The sequence below is a fragment of the Cetorhinus maximus genome, chromosome 14 (assembly GCF_964194155.1).
Source record: "Cetorhinus maximus chromosome 14, sCetMax3.hap1.1, whole genome shotgun sequence".
NCBI lineage: Eukaryota > Metazoa > Chordata > Chondrichthyes > Lamniformes > Cetorhinidae > Cetorhinus > Cetorhinus maximus.
In genome coordinates this window covers 24,100,364-24,113,935 of record NC_135892.1, presented here as the reverse complement: position 1 = coordinate 24,113,935, position 13,572 = coordinate 24,100,364, and the positions used below count along the sequence as shown (strand labels likewise).

General features: G+C 40.5%; 1 protein-coding gene across 11 annotated transcripts in view; it reads right to left on the bottom strand.

Annotated features, from left to right (window-relative positions):
- map4k3a (mitogen-activated protein kinase kinase kinase kinase 3a) overlaps window positions 1–12,556 on the bottom strand; it is a 279,053-nt gene extending 266,497 nt beyond the window's left edge. For all 11 annotated transcript variants that reach the window (XM_078556672.1, XM_078556674.1, XM_078556676.1 and 8 more), the window contains exon 1: window positions 12,184–12,556. In XM_078556672.1, the coding sequence (XP_078412798.1) occupies window positions 12,184–12,291 (108 nt within the window). In that variant the 5' untranslated portion in view covers window positions 12,292–12,556. The remainder of the gene's footprint in view (window positions 1–12,183) is intronic.
- Between the last annotated feature and the right edge of the window lie 1,016 nt (window positions 12,557–13,572).

Genomic DNA, 13,572 nt, shown 5'->3' with positions numbered 1-13,572 from the left:
CTTATAAATAGGTGCAAGGAATCATCAAGCACGTGATATAGACTATGCTGCGAAGATGCTTAGGAATTTAAGACACACCCACACAGAGCAAAACCATGTGGCGAACGGCAAAGATGGTGAACACCCATACCGGCAGTTCACTTATATACTCGGCATATAAACTGACCCCCATTTTTGGCTAGAATTTGAAGCTTCAAAGGTTGATTTATACGCCAGCATCTACAGTATATGGTCATTGGATTCCTTAGTATGATTCAAAAAAGACATCTAGAAGCAATGCAGGAAACAGCAGCCAGGTTGCTATTGTCAAACAACTGCAGGCTCAAGAGAATGTGGCTGTGAAGTGTTCTTAGAGGTTCACAACAATTCAAGGAATAAATAACCTAAACCTAGAATATTACTTCATATTAAATTGCAAGAGTAGAACAGGACAAAGATTACATAGTATTTAGAAACGCACCATTTGGCTCTTCAAGGTTTATGCTGGTGTTTATGCTCCACATGAGCCTCCTCTCTCCTCACTTTATTTCAATGCATCAACATATCCTCTGTTCCTTTCTCCCTCTTTCACTTATCTAGCTTCCTCTCAAATGCATCAATGATGGCAAACCAAGCGTCATTTGCATGCATGAGGGCAGCCCAAATCGTAAAATAACTGACAAAGTTCTTCATGAATGATCAATGATTGAACTTCCAGAGAAATTAGTGGTGGTGAACAGAATTGGAACCATTTAAGAAATAACGATGCAGTAATGAGGGAGAGGGCTGTGATGACAGAATTTTCTTAATTGAGAAAGGTCAACAATCTGAGATGTTAATTGTTTTTCTCTCCACAAATACTGACCTGTTGAGCATTTTCCAGCATTTGCAGTAACTTGAATTTGCTACATTACTATTTTACTTAAAGAAATTCTGGCAAACCTATCTCTGGGAGATCTCCAAAATATGAGCCTCAAAATTCAAACAAACTCTCCACTGCATTGTTGAGAAGTAAGATTTGATTCCTAACTCAACCCAAACCAAAACAATAATGCTACAGTTAGAATGGCCAAGGAGGTCAAGATGATCTGGCACTGGAATGCAGCCCCCAGTGTAACTGGCCATGAAGCTCATACTGCTATGCACAAGAGCCTGCTGCGGTTGGCAGGATATTTCTTGGAGAAGAACTGTTACGTTCAACATTGGCTTAGTGACTTTCTGCAAATTACAGCCACTAGGAGCGCAAATGCACAGAAACAATTGAGGATAGCCATTATTCATTGCTCAATTTGCAGATAAGACAAAAGTTTGAGTTTTTTTGGAAACAAAAATTCATTAAAATAAATTGCTTGTGCTGAAACAGTTAAAATTAACACCGAGAAGTAACCTGTAAACAATTGTACCAGACTTCTAGTCATGCCACAACACAGCACACAAGGTAAATACAGTAGGTCCATTTTGATGCATTTTAATCTCAAGCCATTGAAACAGTTTGAACATCCTTTCAACCCTTCTGTGACCACTCTTCAAGCTTTGGCACACATTTTCCACTATTCATGATTCGAAATTACCTAGAGACTTCAATTACTTAATGGCAAAAATGCTGTCTCTATAAACTCAACTTTTTCCATTTGAACTGTGCGCAGGAAAGGTTTCATTTTATAACACACAGTATTAATACATGGTAAGACACACCTCCATGACCCAATCCCATCATTTGTTTCTGGTACAGTATGACATCTAATGAAAAACATCAAGTAAAGTCAGAAATCCTTGAGGGAGTAAAATAAGAGAATAAACAAGGGCACAAGTGAGTATTGCTGCCTTATGTTTTATTTTTCAAAATATAAAGCTTGTTCAAAATCTCTCTTAAAAGAAACAGAACATTCACTGAAACAGTAAAATATAACATACGACTTGATGCAGATAAAAGTATCTGGATTGTATTATATATTATCTAGAATCAATCTTGAATAGAATTCTAGAGGAACTGCTAAAAGATGAGCAAAAATAAGGCCAGGGACCACATACCAGTAAAATATAACATACAACTTGATACAGATAAAAGTATCTGGATTGTATTATATATTGTGTAGAATCAATCTTGAATAGAATTCTAGAGGAACTGCTAAAAGATGAGCAAAAATAAGGCCAGGGACCACATACATAATTCAGTCATTTTAAAGTCATATAAGCTGTCTCTATTTTTGTTTTAAGTTGTTACAGTTAAATAGCAAAACTTTCAGCATTGTGGGAAGCAAAGTTGTTTGGAGCTTAGGGGTTTCTCTGCAACAGGCTTAGGAGCTGGAACACAAAACTGAGACACTACAGAATCACCTCTTGCAGTGTGACAAGTCTACAGGGTCAAATTCCATCATAAAATTGGAATTTAGAATTGGTAGAAGTTGACAAGAAATGTGTAGAGACTTAAGATCTTTAATAGATTATTCATATCACAATGAATTAAAGGGTTTAACAGAATCAAATATTACAGTTATAAATTGTTTAAGCTTAGCTCTCACTATTTACTAAGTCATTTAAACCCTTTGATTAGGTTACAGCTTTCTACATCAAGCATTTAAAAGGGTATTTTATTTGAAGTTACTACAGGAGTATTTTTGCTAGATATTTGGAAGACTGATTGTATCTTTTGAAAGTAAAATGGGAATCTGAATAAGTTTCATGCTCTCATAATTTGAACGAATATGCTAATTTTGACTCAGCTCCAATTTAAGGATTATTTATGGCAGTAGTGCTGATGTGGTAAATTCATTGAAACAGGCTAATAAAGCTCAAAAGCCAATTCCAAAGTTAAAATTTTGCTAAGGTCGGCTGCTCTTATGAAATGGAGGAATTTTAATTACACTATTCCTAGCATTCAAAGAATGAAACCTCAAAATCTTGCATTGATGCTATCTTCCTATCTATTCTTGAAAACATTTATTCTGATTCTGTTATTGCACAAAAGAGTTAATGAGATGAATGTCTTTTTGGTAATATGAGTGTTTTACTACATTAAAGATGCTATATAAATGAAAATTGTTTATATAAAAAAGGGAAATTCTACATTATAGCTTGCACCACGACATTAAAAATATGCATGCAGAAGCATAAAATATCTAAACGCAAAACTAAACTTACGTCTTTATATAAGCTGTCCATAAAGTATGTAATCCATTAAGGGAAGGGGAGAAGAGAGCAGGTTGAAATGTGTACCAATAAAAAAATTCGCATTAATATAGCACTTTTATCATAGTAAATGTCCAAAGATGATTCGTAGAGACAGAGACAAGCCAGATGACAGGAGATGTGCTCAGAAAAATGTTCAAAAACATAGGTTTTAAGGAGGATTTTAAAAATAGGGAAAATACAGAAAGCAAAAGAAAAGGTTTAGTGAGGGAGTTCTGGAGAAAAGAATCAAAAAGATAAATATTCTGCTACCAACGTGAAATTGAGGGCGGGACTAATGCCCATTAGTCCGAGGACCAAGAGGTGAAGGCCGAGACAGAGGTAGATAGGGGCCTGCCCACACAGGGATGTGAATTAGGATTTACAATTCCATTTTCTTGGGGAAAGGGAGTGTGCATATTTAGGATTTATAAACTACACAGATGAAAAAACACCAGGAAAATTAATTTTAACTAAATGCAATTAAGTATTTTATCACTGAGCAGTGATGTTATAGCTAGGAAAATAAATATATAATTTGACAGTCAAGATGGCAAAGTACCTTTGAAAAAAATGTCACTTGATTGTTTGACAAAAATGCCCTCACTTTATGGAAGCACAGTGAATGATGGCAGGCTACTTGGCCACACGGAAAGTCATAACTGTAACCGATCATGCCCTCATGTCCTCAGCGCACGTGTACTTACAGCCAAAAAGCAACATTCGTTGATTCACCCCTTGCTGTCAGTCTCATGCATTTCCAAACTTCCCCCAGGTGCACATACTTTAAACCACGCACCCCTCCTCCGTCCCACCAAAAGAAAAACAAATAAAATTCATTTGGGCCCAAACTATGACAGTGTTTCCTTTTCAGATAAACCAAATATAAATAGAAAGTTCTGAACACATTGGGTTAGTTTTCACTATGTATGCCAATAGAATTCACCTGAAATTGGCCAAATCAGCATAAAAGGTTGAGGAATTTTAAGTGCAAGGTTATAACCAAAAATTAGAGTTTCTGCCATCTTTTAACGTTGGTTTAAAAAACACATCACACTGGAAGCTGGCCCTGCCCACAGCTTGGGTGGAATTAAGGAATAGCAAGGGGAAGAAGCCACGGATGGGAGTTGTCTATAGGCCCCCCAAAGTTGCCTCACTGTAAGACAAAGTATAAATCGGGAAATAATGTTGGCGTGTAAGAAGGGTGCTACAATTGAGAGATTTTAATCTGCGTATTGACTGGACAAATCATATAGGCAGGGTTAACATGGAAGACGAATTTGTAGAGTGTATCAGGGATTGTTTCTTAGAGCAATACCGTTGCAGAACCTACCCGGTAACAGGCTATTTTACATCCAGTAATGAGGCGGGATTAATAAGAGATATCGTAGTTAAGGATCCTCCAGGGGGTAGCGATCACAACATGGTAGAATTTCAAATTCAGTTTGAGGCCAAGCAACGCAGGTCTCAGGCCAGCATCCTCAACTTAAATAAGGGCAATTACAGGAGGTACGGCTAAACAGGTTAGGCCTTTATTCATTAGAGTTTAGAAGCATGAGGGGTGATCTTACTGAAAAGTGCAAGACTCTGAGGGGGCTTGACAGGGTAGATGTTGAGAAGATGTTTCCACTGGTGGGGGAATCTCAAACTAGGGGACATAGTTACAGAATAAGGAGGCACTCATTTAAAACTGAGGTGCAAAGGAATTTCTTCTCTCAGAGGGTAGTGAATGCCTGGAATTTTCTACCTCAGATTTGTGGAGGCAAGGTCACTGAAAGTATTTAAAGAGGAGGTAGATAGATTTTTGAAATATCGGGGATTTGAGGGCTATGAGGAGCTGGCAAGAAAGAGGGGTTGAGGCCTGGATCAGATCAGCCATGATCTTACTGAATGGCGGGGCAGGTCTGAGGGGCTGAATGGCCCACTCCTGCTTATGTTATGTACTTTAACGAATTGGCGAACTAAGTTTGAGAGGGTGAAATGCCTATTGTTACTCATTTGTACAAACTGCTTATTCCTTCCCCTACAGCCACTCAAGGCTCATATCCCTCAAGAAGGATACCACCCCTGTTCCATCTGCCACAGCATTCCCTGCCATGTCCATCACAACATACATTGCAATCTTTTCCAAAGCAGTAACCTCAACTACTGACCCCATCCAGCTAGTTCACCCAGCTCAATCCTCCATCTCCCTTTTTCACTGTCTCTAACTTTCCTGGTGGCTTTCCAACTACTGGCCTGCTACATGGCTCCCTCCAAAACATTGCTTCTCTTGTGATTTCAGTCCTCTTTGTTCAGGCACCCAAGCTGTTCAAGTCGGTCAACCCTGTGGCTGCCTGAAGTCTGGCTCACAGAAAATGGCTCCTTCCACCAGCAACCTCATCCCCACAACCCCCCACCTCACTGAAGTCATCTCATTTGGCTTCATATTCCATGTCTCCAGCCCAAGCTGTCATGCTGCCATGATGACAGGCTGTTTGTCATTGCCAGATCCCATTCAGGCTTCGGCTACTACTCCTCTGACACTTATCAGGTTTCTCACCCAATGACTGAAGAAACGTCAATATAGTTCCAAATCAGGATGGCATGTGGCTAGGAAAGGAACTTGCAGATGGTGGTTTTCTCATGCATCTGCTGCCCTAGTCCTTCTAGGTGGTACCGGTCATGGGTTTGGAAGGTGCTGTTGAAGGAAGCTTAGCAAGTTACTGCACTGCATCTTGTAAATGGTACACACTGCTGTCATGTTGTACCAGGGGTGGAGGGAGTAAAATCTGCAAGGTGGTAGATGGGGTCCTGATCAAACAGGCTGCTTTGTCCTAGATGGTGTCAAAGCTGCACTCATCCAGGCAAGTGGCGAATATTCCATTACATTCTCAACTTGTACCTTGTAGATGGTGAAAAGGCTCTGGGAAAATCAGAAAATGAGTTAGACACCACAGAATTTCCAGCCTCTGCCCTGCTCTTGTAGCCACATTATATATTTGTCTGGTCTGGTTCAGTTCTGGTCAATGGTGACCCTCCCCAGGATGTTGAGAGATTCAGTTTTGGTAATGCCATTGTACTTGCAACTAATCAGCTCAAGCCTGAATATTGTCCAGGTCTTGCTGTGTTAGGGCACAGACTGCTTCAATATCTGAGAAGTTGCAAATGGCACTTGTGCAATCTTCAGTGAACATCCCCAGTGATATCCACTTTACGATGGAGGGAAGGTCACTGATGGAGCAGCTGAAGATGGTTAGGCCTAGTGCACTACCCTGAGGAACTCCTGTCGAGATGTCCTGGGATTGAGATGATTGGCCTCCAACAACCACAATCTTTTGTGCTACACTAACAACCAATTTAAGACAACCAGTCAAGCTCGTAATATAGCTCATTTACACTTCCTATAAATGACATACATTCATACACAGGGACCTGTTCTCTGCATATAAAAGGAATTTGGGCACCTTATTCTTCCTATCCCTACCTTTATCCCTACTTAACTACATTTTCTGAAAATGCATTACAGGCCCTACATCTTTTTCCTCAAGCTATATATCAAATACGACAAGTTATATTGCCCCATATCACTCATAAATCCCATTCTCCCCACCCTTCAAAAAAGCATGACTCAGGAGGCTCAATGAGTCACTGCTATGTGTAGAACTAAGCATTTATACCAAAATGTCACAACTTTGCCATGTTAGCTGAATTGAGCTAGGACTATAATTTCCCCCTAAATCCCTGGGATAACGATAAAATAGAAGTAAATATAATAAATCAGGCAATCATATCCGATTGCTATCCAATAATCCCCGTTGGTTTGCAGGTGCCTGATCAATAGCTTGCCAACACACACTGCTCAGCCTTCGACATCAGGAATACTCAGTTGGGCGAGGTACTAAATGGTGTAACCACCCTGTGAAATTATGCTTCCATAAGTCTATACTTTTTGGGAGGGTGTGCATTGCATTGCCCTACAAAGAATTCAAGAATTGTACAGTTACACCATGCAAAGCACACATTATTCTACAAAACACAAAGAAATCAATCCTGAGGATTTTCTCTAATACCTTTCATTTCTTCTTCTGATTGTACAATTTACCAAAAAGAGATTAATGACTGAAACATAGGAGAAGGAGGTCATTCAGCCCCTCAAGTCTCTTCAGTCATTCAAGTAGATTATGGTTGATCTGTATCTTAATTTATCTACCTATCCGCTATGGTCTCATAATCCTTCATACCATGTAATAAAAATCTATCCATCTCAGTATCTAAATTTTCAATCAATCTTGCTTCTACAGCTCTAAGGGTCAAGATTTCCACTATCCTTTTGTGTGAAAAACTACTTTCTGATCCCACCAGAGGAAGGAAATAGTTTTGATCAATCTACCCTATCAAATCATCCTAAATCCAAACAGTTCAAGAGAATACAAGCCCAGTCTATGCATTCTGTCTTCTTCATTTAACTCTTCTAGCCCCAGCATCATTCTGGTGAACCTGCATCGCAAACCCTCCAGAGGCAATATATCCTTCCTGAGGGCAGCAACTCAATGCAGCACTACAGATGGATTTAACCAATGCTCCGTATAGTTGTAATGTAACTTCCACCCCTTTGTATTCCAGCTCTCGAGATAAAGGCCAATATTAGTTTTTGCACCTAATCACTAGCTTTTAGTTATTTCTGTACTTGAACCCCTAAATCTCTCTGCTCAACCACAGTTCTAAGATTCTCACCATTTTAGAAAGTACCCTGATCTATCTTTCTTAGGTCCAAAGTGGATGACCTTACACTTTCCCACTCTGACCTCAATTTGCCACAGATCTGTCCCCTCATATAACCCATCAATATCCCTTTGCAACTTTCTGCTTCCATCTACACTATTTACTGTACCACCCAACTTAATATCAATAAACTTAGATAAATGGCTATTTCTTAATCCACATTATGATAAGCATAGTGAAAAGCTGTGGCCCTAGTACAGGTGCTTGGGGGCACCACTAGTCACATCCTGCCAATTTGAGTATACACCCATTATCCCTACTTTGTCTCCCATCTCCTAACCAATTTCCAATCCAATAAGTTGCCTCCATTCTCATGCTCTTTCATTTTTGTCAAGTGTCTTATTTGAAAGTTTGTCAAATGCTTTCTCGAAGTCCATATGAATAACATTCATAAATATTCCCTTATCTACCACCTCACTCCTTTAAAGTTTTCCTTTTTTTCCCATTCACAGGATGTGGGCTTCGCTGGCTGGGCCAGCATTTATTGCCCATCCCTAGTTGCCCTTGAGAAGGTGGTGGTGAACCGCCTTCTTGAACCACTACAGTCCATGTGGTGTAGGTACACCACAGTGCTGTTAGGGAAGAGAGTTCCAAGATTTTGACCCAGCGACAGTGAAGGAACAGCGATATATTTCCAAGTCAGGATGGTGAGTGACTGTTAGGTTCATTAGACATGACTTGCACTTTACAAATCTTTACTGGATCTTTCTGATCAGCTGATGTATGCCCAAATGCTCAGTCACTGTCCCTAACAGGCTCGAGTAACTTCCCTACAACTGACGTTAAACTAATAGGCCTATAACATCCTGGTTTCTCCCTTTCACCATTCTTAAACTATTTTGACGAACAGAGTAGAACATTAATTTGTGGAGAGGAAATTTTACACAAACCTATTTAATACCACTGCCTGAATGAGATATATTCTTAAAATATATGAGCAGGTAATGAACAACCAGTTGCATCTTCAAACTTCTAAGCAATATTGCAATGCGTTATTTCAAGTCCTCTGTTCTCTATACAGCAATCAGTGTGCAACATGTTTGTCAACTACATTCTGTAATGTCTATTAAGTTACTTTTATTCAAAGGAAAACAGCAGAATAAGACCACTTGAATCTTCCAAATGCCTTTGTGGCATCACTAACACAGGTCCCAATTAAGCATGATTCCTCTACAAAAGTTTAAATGCCCATAAAAACTTACTTTGCAAATGATCCACATTGTTAACAAACCACCAAGAAAAATTCTCAAAGTGGGTGAGATTTTTTTTTAAAAAGGCACTTTGTTCCAAAGTTAGGAATGCAGCTACAAAGTGACAACCAAACCCAGAGTGCAAGCACACCAAGATTTTTAAAATATGTGCAAGAGGAGAGCAAAGATTTTGCCAAACAATCTTGCACCATGTGTCCAACTTCCTGTATTTAATGGCGTAGGGGTACTGCATTCCTCACTGCCAAGAATTTGCTGCAATGACAGATAACACCAACGGTAAATTGTAGTGTTCCCGATCTTTTAGTGTCAAATTTATTTGTTGGTAAAATCAGAATGCAACACAGCGAGCATGGAGGTGATACAGAAGCAGCAGGACAGGACCAACATCTGATACACATCCAAGGTATGAGCCAAACACAGAGCGTAATAAATTATTTAATCGGAACCCATTTAGGAGCAATGGGCAATGTCTGTAATATAGAAATGGGTAGCAATATTTATGGACTAATATTCAAGCCAAGTTTGATTTTATTGATGAGTTTGTACTGAAACCATAGTACGATGCAAATATATAAAAATCAGCGTGAAGGGACTCCATACATTTAATGCTGTTTTGCAAACTGCTCAATAAACATTTATAAAAATATCAGTTCAGAACCTAGCCAGCTATCAAAATATTTATCTGATTACTTAATTGAGGTTTAAGATTCCAACTGAGTTCCTAAGACAAGTCAGGCAACCTGAAAACTTGACCAATTTGGAGCCCTCTAGCACTGTTGTGTAATGATTTAAGTGGCAGTCACGTTACTCAACAGATTCAATCTTGTTATTGATTTTAATTGAAGGTAGGGGATGGAGAAAAGCTATGATATTTGTAACTCATAAGTTCTAACAAATAAAAACAGGGAGTACATAATGACATAAGTCACTCCCGCCACAGTTTCCTGGAGTTTGTTATTTTATGTATTTATGCTCAGGATGCAAGCATCGCTGGAACAGCCATCTGTTATTGTCCATACCTAGTTGCCTTGACAACAATGGCCAGCTAGGCAGTTAAAAGTTGACAACGTTGTTGCAGGTTTGGAGTAGTGTACCATAGAATAAAATAGAATAGTTGTTTGGTCGTACAGAACTTGAGTATTGCTGAAGAAAGACATTTTGTTGAAGCTTTTTGTCTTGCACTCATCAGGACGAGTGCCCAGTCTATCTCAGATTGCCCTGGAAGGGCAAGGTATCTCAAAAATTTGAGCAACAGGTGAAGCTAGCAGTTTCACACTGCTACTATGCAGTAGCAACACAAGTGGTATTCGCCACTAATAGGATGATGCCATCAAAGCAAAAAGACATTCTGCCTATCACACAAATGAGTAACGTGGTATATGAATTTCTATAAACCTATAATTCTAGGTATATAGGCTGTACATCCAAAAGACTGGCAGATCATATCAAACAGCATGTCGCTTCCACCGTTCACAATGGGCAAGTTCAGACCGTACCCAACCAGCCCGTGCTTGCAAAACTCAAAACAGTGTCCAATATTAGATGTGATTTCACAATTGGACTGCATTTGCTAAATAATCCCTCAGTGTACTGAGAATTACGCTGACAACCAATTTAAGATCGTCAGTCAGACTCGCAGCGTGGCGCATTTGCTTGTACTGGAAGCTACATATATTAATACACAGGGCCCTGTTCTTTGCAGATGGAAAGTACATGTACATACATTGCACTTGTTTCAGCTAAACAAAATAAGTGATAGCCATTCCTCAGGGCAATGCCTTGACCAGAGTCAAGCTGCCCGATTTAAATTTCAAACAATGCTTGGCATTTAACTGTCAGTCACCATTAACTGGTGCATTCTCCATGGCAACACCTCAACCAAAGTCCACTTGTTAATCATTCAGCACTCTCTTCTCATACAGTATAAACTTGTGGTTTCCTCTGACATTGGTATTCTTGGTATTGTCCTGATGATTGCAGAACGAAAAGCTTTGACAAAATGTCTTTTTTCAGCAATTTTCACTGAACAGAATCATAGAATGGTTACAGTACAGACGGTGATCATTTGGCCCATTGTGTCTGTGCCAGTACCCTGGAAGAGCGACTCACCTAGTCACACACTCCCACCATTTCCACATAGCCCTACAAAAATATTTTTCGCTTCAGATAATTATCTAATTCTCCTCTAAAGGCCTCAATTGAGCCTGCCTCCACCACACTGTCTGGCACAGCATTCCAGATCCTAACCGTGTACTGTGTAAAAAAGTTTTTCCTCACGTCATCATTGCTTCTTTACCAATCACTTAAATCAGTGTCCTCTGGTTCTCGACCCTTCCGTAAACAGGAACAGTTTCGCCCTATACACTCTGTCCAGACCCCTCATGATGTTGTGAACCTCAATCAAATCCCAATGTTTCCTTCTATATAGGTCAGACTGGGCAGGAAGAAGAATTTGTTCCCTAAAGACATAATTTGGGTTTTGACAACAATATGACTTTTTTTTTAAAATTTGATACCGACTTTTTATTTCCAGGTTTTAGAAACAAAACGGAAAACGTCTCGAACCACCTTCAGCGGGATTTGAACTCGCACTCTCCGCATTATTAGTCCAGTAATATAGCTGCCTAACTACACTGCCTAACCCATACTGAAATTTCTGCTCCACAAATAGGGGCGTACGCCACAAATGCGCCATTAAAAAGCAACAAGTTGTCAGCAATTTCAGGTCTTATATGTCTTAATATTTTCAATTAACTATTAACAAGCAGTAGCCAGTTAAGGCGCACGTCGCTCCTTGCTGCTGAAAGCAGTCGAGATAAACAAGTCGTCGTCCCCCCCACCCCCAAATTAAAAGCGAAGAGAGGGCCACCTTGTCAGCTTGTGGGGAGCCCAGATAGGGTGGAGGGTGTCCGTCCTGAAGGGCTTGAGGGTGTAAAGGCCGACCCTAAGCACTCCCCCCTCCCCTAAACCTTTCAAGCGATTATTCCGCCCGTTCCGTTCCCCCCACCCCCCCCGCCGCCCGGGCCTAGCGCGCCCTGGGGCTCGATTACTGCACACAAACCTTGTAAACATCACCGTAAGTGCCGCTCCCGATCCTCTGGATCAGCTCGAAGTCCTCCTGCGGGTTCCTCCGAGACAGGTCGAAGCTTCCCTGAGAGTGGGAAGTCATGGTGGCGCCGGGCAGCAAGAACTAAAACAAGTGGGGGGGTTTGGTGGGACCTTCCTGCGGGAGGTGCGAGTGCCTCTCACTCATTCCAAACGCCCCTTATATTTAACACGCACATCCAAAACAACACCCAGAGAAAAAGCCTCCAGCGAATTGGCTGCGCAGACCACCTGCCCCCCACCCTCTCCTCCCCACGGCAACAGCAGCTTCTTCCCCGAACCCTCAGAAATCACGATCCAACACTAGCACCAAACATGGCCTCCGAGAGGCTGCAACTGCGCACGCGCACTCTTCACTCTGGGATGAAAGGGCTGGAATTGGGATAGTGTTGCCAGGCTGTACTGTGTCTATAATACATATGGATGTGATCACACATTCATATATTTAATAAATATATGTATGCACTGAACTATCATAAAGACAGACAGACATAAACATGTATGCATATTGTGTAGCCACACACACAAATATCAAAACCAGACTGAATGAAGGCCATTCTGCTAATTGCGTTTTAAGAGTGACACAGGACTCTGTGCTCTACGGGCTGTTCCCAGGGACACACACCGAGACAAACATCGACTGCAGCTGGAGGATCATCAACTCGGTGAAAGACGCGCTTTGGTCTGCCCGAAACTTGTTGGTCTTCCAGCACAAAGAGTTGTCCCCGACCGATTGTTGCGGACTGGCACAATCCAAAGTCCAGGACTACGTGCTGAGGGACGCACTAAAGCTTGGGGCAGCTGCCGCCAAGGCGCAATGGGGAAGGGTCGCTGTCTAAGACCTTTCTACCACAGCGCACCGAGAGACTGGGAACTGTTTAGAGCCCCTCGGGCTGTACAGATCAAAATGAAAGGCTGTAAATGATTGTAATATTGTTTGTACTGATGCACCTGGTGATACATTTTGTAAAAGTTTAACCTGGATTGTACCCTTGTAATGTTGTTTTTGAAATGGTTTTGAATGTGATTGAAGATTTTTTATGAATAAAGTATATTTTTACAAAAAAAAAGCTATCCAATTAGCTCCACTCCTTTCCCCGTATCTATGATTATCAACATATTATGTTATTATATAGAGACATACACTCAAGCATGCATACATTTAAATATATGTGATAGAAGATGTAAAAATAAGTTAGGAAAGAAGTCAAAAAATGATTAGGAAGAAAAATAAACTAGGAAACTACATTATCAAGGAATATTTAAAAAGTAAAATATTTTGCAGACACATTAATAAAAACTGAAAAATCAGGGTAGGGATAAGGCCATTAAGGGATACACACAA